Genomic DNA, 10,711 nt, shown 5'->3' on the forward strand with positions numbered 1-10,711 from the left:
AGTAATTTTGAATTAAAATTTTGATTATATTCTTCTTGTATGGGTGAAACCTATTAGAGTTTTTTAGATAGTTGTGAAATATAATTTCGTCTTCTACAACTAGATGCCCAATGTATTTTCTAATAAGACAACACATAATATGACATCGTTTCACCAAAATGGTGCTATTTGTACTATGTACAAAATCTATCACAGGTGAAAGTATAGCTAAACTCTTCCTTGATAATATCTATCACTATCATGGATTACGAAAGGATATTATATCAGAGAGAAGAACCCAATTTTTATCAAGATTTTGGAGAAATCTTTTGAAGATATTGAAGGTGGATATAAAATTATCTTTGGCTTTCCACCTTCAAATTGATCGACAAACAGAATAAATAAATCATGTTTTTTAGCAATATTTGAGATGTACCATCAACTATCAATAAGATGATCAAAAAAATCTTTTCCCATTGGAAAATTTTGCTTATAATAATTTGGTACATTCTTCTAGTCAAGAAATACCTTTCTTTGCCAATTACAGTTATCATCCACAATTTGACACTTTTGACTTTTCAAAAGTTGATAATCATGTGGTGGAAGATGTGGCAAATCGATTATCAGAGCTACATACAACAATGAAGGCACAATTAAAAGAAGCTCAAGAATGATAAAAAGCCAATGCAGATGTCTATCGCAAGGAACAATCTCAATTCTATGTAAGGGATAAGGTATGGTTACTTCATTGCAATATTAAAACTATTCATCTTTGTGACAAGCTAAATTATTGTAGGCTTGGATCATTTTCTATTTGTGAATAGATCAATCGAGTTGTTTATCGATTATATTTACCAGAGTCTATGAAAATCCATCCTATGTTCCATGTGTCTTTACTTAAGCTATATAATACAATGGATATATTAGAAAAGAAAAAAATGCCACCACCTCTTATAGAAGTAGACAATAATAAAAAATTTAAGGTAGAAGAAGTCTTAGATTTAAGGTGGCACCAAAATAGGTTAGAATATATGGTATATTGGCATGGATATGACATTAATGAATGCACATGGGAGCCATCTAGGAATCTAGCAAATGCATCAATCAAAGTTAAAGCTTTTCATCAATGATATCCATCAAAACCAAGATAAAGAATTAAGAAATTCTTTGCTATAAAGCAAAGTAAGCCCAATGGAGATTTCATTCTATCTTGTATCATTATTTCTTTGGATTTTTTAGTACTTAAGAGATGAAGAACCAACAACCAATAGATTCAGCTCAAGAGCTATCATTTGCTGAGATACCAAACAAGACATTGTGACTATCACAACCTTTGAGATGGCAAAATTGAGATGAAGATCTTCAAGAATGACATGTTTTTCCTTGAATAAATGGCAAGATACAATGCATTTAGTACTACTACTTTAGAAGGAACTCCCAGTGTTTAGTGATACTTTTAGAAGTAGTAACCACTACTAATGGTATTATTAATGTTTTGTTTGAAGGAAGTTATGAAGGCTTCAATAATGATCAAATATCAAGGTGGTCTTCTTACTCTAATATGGGACATTATCGATGGTTGAAGGGACCTATCAACTACCTTCGAAGGGAACAAAGATCAGAGTACGTGACAAATATAATTTGGCACATCTTAGATTTTATCAACATGTAATCACTGCTCCTCATGGAACTTGTCCCTAAATGAGGGAGTAATGTCACGGACATACATATTTATCGTGATAATTAATTAGATAATGAGAATAGGTAGAAATAAGTCAAAGTAGATAAATATGATAATATCTTATTGAAAGCTAATTTGAGGTCTTAAATTTTTATAAAATTTATTTAATATTTATTCTATATTTTTTTAAGATTTATTTAAGATTCTATTTATATTTTATTAGGATTTTTTAGAATTTACTTAGAATTTAATTAAAATTTGATTAAAATTTATTAGATTTCATTTATGATTTTTTTATGACTTGATTATAATTTTTTAGAATTTGCAGAAACTTTTCTTAAGATTTGATTAGATTTCAATCATAATTTAGATAAGATTTTTTAAAAATGGGCTAATATTTGGTTAAGATTTCTTTGTGATTTCTTTAGGATTTATTGAAGATTACTTTAAGCTTTTATTAGGATTATTAAGGATTATTCAAGATTTATTTGAAGCTAATTAAAGTATGATAAAAAATTCTAGGAGTTTTTTAAGCTTGAAAAGGTGTACTCAATATGATTAGAAGCTTAGTTAAATTATTCAAGATTACCAAAAAATGTTTTTAAACACCATGTATATTTTTTTTTTTTAAGTTGTAAATCAAAATTCGAGGTAAGCTCAAATCCTTTTAGAACTAAATGCCTAATACATTCTCAAAATAATTTTTATATAATGCAACAGTGTATTACTATACCACTTGAAAAATATGTCATTTATTTTTTTTGTCTTGCATGCATTCTTTTCTTTTAGTCACTATATGGCTAAGTCTTATAGTGATATAATTCATTTTGAGTTATTTTATTTTAATAGACTCTAATGCCATAATGAAGTAGTTATAAATTCTAATAAGTTCATAAGTAGAGTTATGACAATATCTACATTTTCTATTGACTTGTCTAAAATTGCTAGCTCGTTTGTAAATGCCTTTATCTTATTTATATGTATTATGAGGTCTTCACCTTCTTCCATCTTATAAGTGAGGAATTTTTTCATTGTATAGAGAATGTTAGATAAGTTCTTGCTTTTGAAGATATTGTAAATGGTATTACATGCTTTTCTTAGTTCTTTTTAAGCAATAATGTACAAAAAGTTGGCTTTTTCAATATTAGTTGTAATAAAAAAGATCAAGAGAAAGAATCCTTAAACTCTCAAAATTAGTAAGAAGGTGTTATTATCTCAAAATCCCAAAATACCTTCTTTGTAAAGAAATTATTATTTTTTCTCTCAAAATACTCTCAAATTCACTTTTGAGATTTTTTACATACTTTTTGAATAATATAAACATCACAAATCAAATTTACCACCTTTTAAATCACTTCTATACTTAGAAATCATCTCTTAATACTATAAAAAGTCTTTTTAACACTTTAAGTATGTTTAATACTTTAAATCACAAAGGTAGTCCACTTAAGATCTAATCCAAGAAAAAAACACATTATAAGTATTCTAAAACATCTCTTTTAGATAAAATGCAAATACTAAAGTCAAAATGCACTTAATTACAAATAAGTATAAACCTAAAACAAGATTTGAAAGTTAAGAGATTCAAAAAATTAACATCAGCAACCATAAGATAATCTATTTTTTACAACAACAAAGATTTTAAAATCTTCAAAAATTACAAGCAAATGTAAGTGGATCCATAACTTATTGAAAAAAAAATATATATGAAGTCTCAATACTTAGCATTAACAAGGTTGTATATAAAAAAAAAATATAGAATAAGGTGACTCTTATTTCCAACACCATTTACTTATAGGAGGGGAATTACATTTGATGTAGATCAAATTCCCTATAATTTTCTTAATCTTATTTTGTTTCATCCAACCTATCCTAAATTTTTCCTAACCACTATTAAAAATCCTAATTATCACCTTAATAACTTGTTCTAAGCCTTTGCTGCCTTTTAATCATTAGCAACTTATTAAAGTTAAACTTTAAATAATGGTAACTTATCTTAGATTTGTCATTCCTCAACAAAGTTATGGTAGTAGTAGCAAAAATTGTGGTGGCATTAGCAATACCTTTGAAGGACAACTTGTGGTGGCATTAGCAATACCTTTGAAGGACAACTTATGGTGGCATTAGCAAAAACTATGGTAAATGACAAATTAAAGAACAACTTATGATGGCATTAACAAAAACTATGATAAATGACAAATTGGGATGGAGTAACTATGATAAATGGCAAATTGGTGTGGCATTAACAACACCCTAAGTAAAACCCTACACTGGTGGATGTGTTCGAATACTGGTGGACGCATGGGGATAGGAGCACATCGAATACGAGGCCACCGTCGACATGTTTCTGGTGGTCAACAAAGAGCCGCACCATTTCCACAGTTGTAATGCTGGAAGCTGTGTGCTCGATAGATTAAGGTCTACGGCGACAGCTCCGATCCCTTCGAAGCATCAACTGGAACTTGGACCGCTGCATATTAATTTTTCGAGTTGAAACGGACAGAATAGTTTGAATGTGCTTCAGAATATTAAAGCTATATCTGCGCTGTATCTCTCTCGGGTATCCACTTTTGTCTCTTAATTCTCAACACCTCCGTTGTGTTTGATGACTCTCTCAGGACGGTAGTAAGGGTACGATATTCTAAATGCAGTATTAGCAACCCTAATTAGGTCTTGCAGTGTAATATGTTACGAATGGCGTGTAATTCGAACAACTAGCCAACTGCATAAGATCTGTCGGTGTCAAATACATCGGAAAGCGAGCGTGTAATTGAGCGACGCTTGGAAGAAATGTCATCAGGCTCCACATGCCGATGTGCTCTAATATCGTCCTAAAGAATGCAAGTGACGGATGGGCGATTCCTTCAAGAAGAAGATTCGTTTCCAAAGATTTTGCTGATACAATCGCTCATGAGTAGTTCCCAAATGTATTGAGAAAGGTGACGAAGTATAGAAATTTTGCATCCGAACATGCACACCTTGTTATCAAAACCACGGCAATTTTACAGGACCTGCAAGTGTGAACGCATTGCGCCGGATGAAAACCTCACTCGGAGTATCACGGAAATAGCAACGACGTCGCAGGTGGGGTGAGATTGCTGCAGGAAAATTCACTCGAGCGAATTTCATGCGAATGCCGCCACTTTTAGAGCAGAGCTGAGTGTGAGAGCCAGATCCTGTGGTATCTTGCAAGGTTGGAATTACGCGATCTCTGGGAGCGTGATTACGTTCCGCAGCTTGAGGAAGAGGCAAAGTTGGAGAGCGAGAGAGAGAGAGAGAGAGGGACATAAAGAGGGATTTTACATTATTGGGGTTACGTATAAGCTGGCGGGGTTGCACTCTCCTTTGAGTCCTGCTCTTGCTGCTTCTCCCCCCCACCATGCCGTCACCTCGTTTCCTGTCCGCTGCTATGCGGATCAAGACTGTCTCTCCTACCACAGAAGAGGTATTGAAGTTGCAATTTTCTTTTTTATGTGAGGAATTTTAGGCTTTTGTCGATTACGGGATTTGTGAAACTGGTGGTGCAAACGATTTCGTTTCACGATTGCATGAATTTGAGTTGTAATTTTATCTAGATGGAAAAAACTTTCTGCAAAAGTTGTGAATGTCTCCAATAGTGCAGGATCAACGTGTAAAAAATTGTGTGTTCTCAAGCGGCATTTCGAGACATTGTTACGAAGCTTCTTGTGTTTCCTAAACACTAATGTGTTCCATGGCCATTTTCTGGTAGGGCTTTTCTTAAGAACGTAGGCTACTTGCTGGTGGGATTCTCATGTCGAAGAGAGAAATATTCAGTGGATTGGATTGTTAATAAATATTTCTGTAGATTCACAAGATTGGTCACCGTTGATCGAGGTAGAGACGTCTCTTGGTATTTCGGGTCAAGACTTGCCGTGAGAATTACCCATTTGACGGTATTGGAGAGGGTTTTGTTGTATGGTTGTGATAATGGTTCGAATTTCAGTAATTGTAAAACTACGCAGATCATTGCTCAAATCTGTGATTCATGGGAGCTGAGCAGTTTTTCGGGTCTGTACACGAAAGCTGACTTGCTAAGCATCAGTTTTCACAGGAAATCATCTAAGTTTCGAGTTTTTTTTGTTTTTGCTTTTTCAATGTGCTAAACCTTGAAACTTGATTGCAGGTTTTAGTCGAAGAAAGCTTTGCTGCGAAAGCTGCCATTTTGAATAGACCCAGGAAATTAAATTCCTTAAACGAAAACATGGTAAAGGCTATGTTCTCTCGCCTGGTGTATTCTGCTTTAAACTAGTCAGATTGAGCGTTTTAGCAATAGTCAGGCTGGAGTAGTTTGTGAATGTATCAACCATTACCGAAGGTCTAACCTGTCAATTTTGAAGATGCTCACCTTAGTTTGTTACCTATCAGATTGATCGCTTGTTGGAGCTTTACATGAAATGGGAAAAAGACGAGCGTGTTCGCATGGTTATTATTGCAGTGAGTTATAATTTTTCTCTTTGCCTTATTCTATGGGTTATTTTACTTTTACTTTTTACTTTTTTCATTTTTAAAAATCACGGGAATTCAAGGAGTCAAATTTAAATCACTTTGGTGACAAAAAATTCGTATTTGACGTCGTGTGAAGAACTCCGGTCACCTATTAGCAGGTGCACAACGAGCGTACGGGCAAGTGTCATAAAAAAGTTAATTTTTTTGCAATTTTTGGTCATAATCGATTCAAGGGAGAAAATGTTATTGAGGTGAGGAGTAGAGAGGCAATTCGTCATATACTATCACTTTGTTCACTTTGGTGTAGAAGCATATTTGTAAAGTGCAAAATTTGAAACTCTACACGATTGCAACTGACTTGAGTGAGTTATGTTGTCAAGGGTGCAGGGCGGGGCTTCTGTGCAGGGGGTGATGTAGCAGTAGTATATCTTCTCGGCAAATCAGGTTGATGTGCAGAATCCTTGCTTAACCATTTCGGGCTATTCAAAGTATAAAGTCATAAAATCAAAATGCTGTGCTTAATGAGTCAAGTTGTGCTCGCATTTACGCTGCAAGATGAAACCAAGGTGAGCGTGATTCTGAACTTGTGGCATGGCACATTCAGGTGATAAAGATCGCGGTAATACTTTTTTTGGCAAGGAGTTTCGACTCAATTATATTCTAGGAACCTACGAGAAAACTCATGTATGTGTATGGAAAATACTGTCAATGTTTTTTTATTGCGTGAGCAATGGATTTGTTTTGAGATTTGCAAGTCAAGTTGCATAAGTCTGTTTCACCAGCTATTTTTATGATTTAGAAATCTGTTATTTCCAGTATTGATAACTCTGAAATGAAAGAATTGCAGGTGGCGCTACTCGATGGGGTAGTAATGGGTGGGGGTAATGGTGTTTCTATGCATGGAAAGTTCCGAATTGCAACAGAGAACACTGTGAGTTCATGCCTTAAGTGATGGTCCTATTTTCCCTTCTGTCTTAAAAATTGCGTGTTCTTTTTTAGGAGATCGTGGATTTTTAATATTGTCTTTTGTTATGTATGTTTTTTCCTGACGGTTTTGAAGTACAGCATAAATCATATGTATGATTGCTGATTGTTGGGCATCACATTCAGAAATTTGCCATGCCAGAGACTGCCATAGGGCTTCATCCTGATATTGGGGCGTCGTATTTCCTTTCAAGGTTACCTGGTCATCTAGGTAATATCTTTATTGTGCGCTTGTTCTTGGCGAAATCCTGGTAATGATTGTGCTCTATAATGATCCAGGACTTAGTGGTCCGCCTTGATAGAGAATTTCGTATGTTTAATAACACGTGTTTAGTGCATTTCAGCTTCCTTTATGCATGAAATTCAGATTCTTGAACTTTTTATTTGAACTGTACCAGATCTTATGACTTTCGAAGCATATTATAGCCAGGTGTGTAGATTTTGTATGTTGAACTTAATGATGTGGGTTTTGAGGGTATGTCAGGTGAATACTTAGGCCTTACAGGGACTCGTCTTGATGGAGCAGACTTGCTTTCGTGTGGTCTTGTCACACACTTTGTGCCCTCTAAGGTGACCCGTCTTAGAACGATCAATTGTAAATGGACTTAATTTCAGCATGAGGAACATCGTTGTTAGTAAAATTGAAATATATTGATAGTTGTACCCTGCATTTTTATACCTGGTGGTCTTGGAGATGTCTTTGGTCAGACATCATTTTAAGTTTTTCTCAAGTAACCTCGAGCCGGCGGTTAGTGAGAGGAATTGAAGTCTAGTTAGTCCCAACCCCGACAACTTTCGTCTCGTTTTATTTCATTCCTCTTTGTGACCTTCCCAACTCTTTCGATTTTTGAGGTAGTATACTCAAAATAGTCTAAACTGCATCTTGATCACAGCGGCTAGATGATCTGGTGGACCGGCTCGGTAATCTAAACTCTGGGGATCCAGATGTTGTAAGCTCTGCTATTGACGAATTTTGTGATGTTGTTTGCCCCGGAGATAAGAGCCCTTTGCACCGGTATGCAGTAATCTGTGAATTGATATGATTTGCACATCTATCTTTATAAATAGGCACATAATTAGAAATATATTGTTCGCGTTTCTAGAATTTTGGATAATGTCATCAGGTTTATGTTGTTTTTGTTTTGATGTGAAGAAGGGACGCCATAGATAGATGTTTTGGACATGATACGGTGGAAGAGATCGTACAGGCTCTGGTAAGTCGAATTCTTTGCATAACATTTATCGAAATCTTGTTGCATTTTAGAAAAGTTAGATTTTTCACATTTTTATTCATCTATTTGAATCAAGCACACTTAACTTGATGCCACCTGATGTTCTATTTAGATTTTTAGCTGCTTACATGACCTCCTGAATGAACTAGCTATGGCAATAGGGATTTGATAATTCCTGTCTAATGCAACTTGCAGGAGATCCAAGCGGGGAGGTCTGAAGATGAGTGGTATACGAACACATTGGCTTTATTGAAGAAAATGTCTCCCATCAGTCTGAAAGTAGCATTAAGATCTGTAAGACCAGTGTTCTAGTTCAGCTTAAACCTCCGTTCTGAGGTCTTTTATTCTCTTGAGCATTAGGCATACAAGACTAATCTGAGTAACACAATAAAACTTGTCATCTGTGGTCCATTTCCATATGAGTTAATGACCCTTCTTAACTTGACCTCATTTGCTCGGTGGCCTTTTTACAAATATGCCTCAGATCCGAGAAGGTAGACAACAAAGTCTGTTTCAATGTCTAGAGAGTGATTATCGACTCGTTGTGCACGCTGTTAACGCGACGCACTCCACAGACTTTTATGAGGTAAGCTCTCTTTTACTAATTAGCGGCTGGAATTCTCGAGAATTTGACAGTATTGGTGATATAGTTGGCTATATGGTAGTCTGATTTTATGTTTGCTTCATTTCTTGGAGGAAAAGCTTGTCCATTTCTGCATGTGGTTCATGAGCTTACTTGCTTCTAATTTCTACGACAGGGTTGCCGAGCTCTTCTGGTGGACAAAGATAACAAGCCTAAGGTATTCCTCTGCTGTTGTTTTCCTAGTAAGAAATTAAAGAACTTGAATTAGTCGGTGTATTGATTCTGTACATGGATGTGGAATGGGTAACCTGGTGCTTCATCTTTTGATGATCAGGTGAATTCAATGCTGAAAACAAAATCACAGCATTGAGTTTGTTTGTTTTTGTTCAGTGTCTACAAAACAATTGTTCACATTTCTGCTTGGCGCTTCAGCGTTTCGCATAAGTGCAAGAATGGCACATGTAGCTTGTTTTCTTGCATAGATTACCATGTTCTTTGCTTTTGTTGTCACCTTACGAACGATGTATACGTCAATAAGGATCTAGTTGGTTTCTTCGAAATCAGCACAGTCTGTTTTGTGAAGTAAGAATTTTTCCTTGAATGCTTGTCACTGGATCTTTTCATGGTGACCAATGATCATGTTTCTGCAGTGGAGTCCCCCAACTTTGGCCGAGGTTACTAAAGAAATGGTGGACGACATTTTTGGACCATTTCATCGAGGGGAGAAAGTTTCCGAGCTTCTAGTTCAAGACCGTGAACGCAACTCACGATCTCTTTCTCGACTCTGATGCATTTCGACAGTTACATTCGTGAATGTGATTGATGACATTGCCGAATTGCTCATTGGGGGAATTGATTTCGGTGGACTGGGAATCTTCAACGCATGCTAAGAATTTGCAATCATCTTTTGAATAAAGATTTTCTCACTATTTGAATGTTATTCAGGTTCTCAAATGTGTATAATTGTAATTCTACAGTAGTTTTAACACGATTGAAAGTTCAATGTTTATGGTAGCAAAAACACACCTAAACGACAGTGCTTGAAACTGACAACCTCGAAGCTAGAGATATAGGACTAGGACTGAAGGTAGCATTGCAGCGTCGGGGTTAAAGTGTGAAGCGCGAACACAAAGAACGGTAAATATGGGCAGATTTATTGCAGATTTTTGGCAGGTTCACGAATCTCTGAAGACTCAAACGGTTTCACAAAACTCATGGATGCGCCCACCTCTTTGCAAGCGCAAGTTCCCCCAAAATTGAAACCATAATCTGTTGGGTTGTTCCCCGACGAAGATAGTATCCTGGTTCACATACACGAACAATATTCTATCAAGAGAAATTCTCAAACGGAGGAAAACTCAAATTGGAAGAAGTGATTTTCAGAGACCACCATGACCACCACCACTGATCTCTTTGTCAGTGCGTAGCTGTGAAGACACACTGACTCCAGTTCTTCTCACCACTCGCAGATGCTTGGTGAAGCATGAAAGACTGCTGCATCGGCGCTAACTTCCTGCAGACATGCCTCCCTGATTGTAGCGATTTTCTGTTGCGTTTCTGTTCGGCCTCCCTATGATGAATACAATAAATATCAATTGTTGAGTTTTGTAACAAAGAGTGTTTATTTTTATTCACTTTTATCTTGCAATATATTTTGCAGGTTATAGAGACAATATTTGTGGTTAAGAAATATGTATTATTTTAATTAATTAATTTATTATTGATATTTTAGAATGTATGTTTTATTTTATTTTTTCAGTTGTTATTATCATTGTAAATATAATA

General features: G+C 35.5%; 1 protein-coding gene across 2 annotated transcripts; it reads left to right on the top strand.

Moving 5' to 3' along the window:
* The first annotated feature begins 4,521 nt into the window (after positions 1–4,521).
* LOC112281805 (3-hydroxyisobutyryl-CoA hydrolase 1) lies at positions 4,522–9,866 on the top strand. 2 transcript variants are annotated; one of them, XM_024518711.3, is made up of 14 exons: positions 4,522–5,105; positions 5,805–5,885; positions 6,047–6,115; positions 6,508–6,571; positions 6,732–6,811; positions 6,975–7,058; positions 7,238–7,322; positions 7,596–7,681; positions 8,005–8,126; positions 8,265–8,325; positions 8,539–8,637; positions 8,828–8,929; positions 9,102–9,143; positions 9,577–9,866. In XM_024518711.3, the coding sequence occupies exons 1-14, from the start codon at positions 5,040–5,042 to the stop codon at positions 9,712–9,714; spliced, it is 1,179 nt and encodes a 392-aa protein (XP_024374479.1). In that variant the 5' UTR covers positions 4,522–5,039; the 3' UTR covers positions 9,715–9,866. The 2 variants fall into 2 exon arrangements, with proteins under 2 accessions (XP_024374479.1, XP_090105917.1); XM_090249791.1 differs by having other exon boundaries at positions 4,771–5,105; positions 6,515–6,571.
* Positions 9,867–10,711: the final 845 nt, after the last annotated feature.

Source organism: Physcomitrium patens, chromosome 4, assembly GCF_059467195.1.
Source record: "Physcomitrium patens ecotype Gransden chromosome 4, ASM5946719v1, whole genome shotgun sequence".
NCBI lineage: Eukaryota > Viridiplantae > Streptophyta > Bryopsida > Funariales > Funariaceae > Physcomitrium > Physcomitrium patens.

Excerpts from the sequence above, each read along its gene's own strand:
- LOC112281805 (XM_024518711.3), top strand. The coding sequence starts at position 5,040 with ATGCCGTCACCTCGTTTCCTGTCCGCTGCTATGCGGATCAAGACTGTC. Across the intron at positions 6,812-6,974 it reads GAACCTACGAGAAAACTCAT|GTGGCGCTACTCGATGGGGT; the intron begins GTATGTGTATGG and ends AAAGAATTGCAG. Across the intron at positions 8,930-9,101 it reads ACTCCACAGACTTTTATGAG|GGTTGCCGAGCTCTTCTGGT; the intron begins GTAAGCTCTCTT and ends TTTCTACGACAG.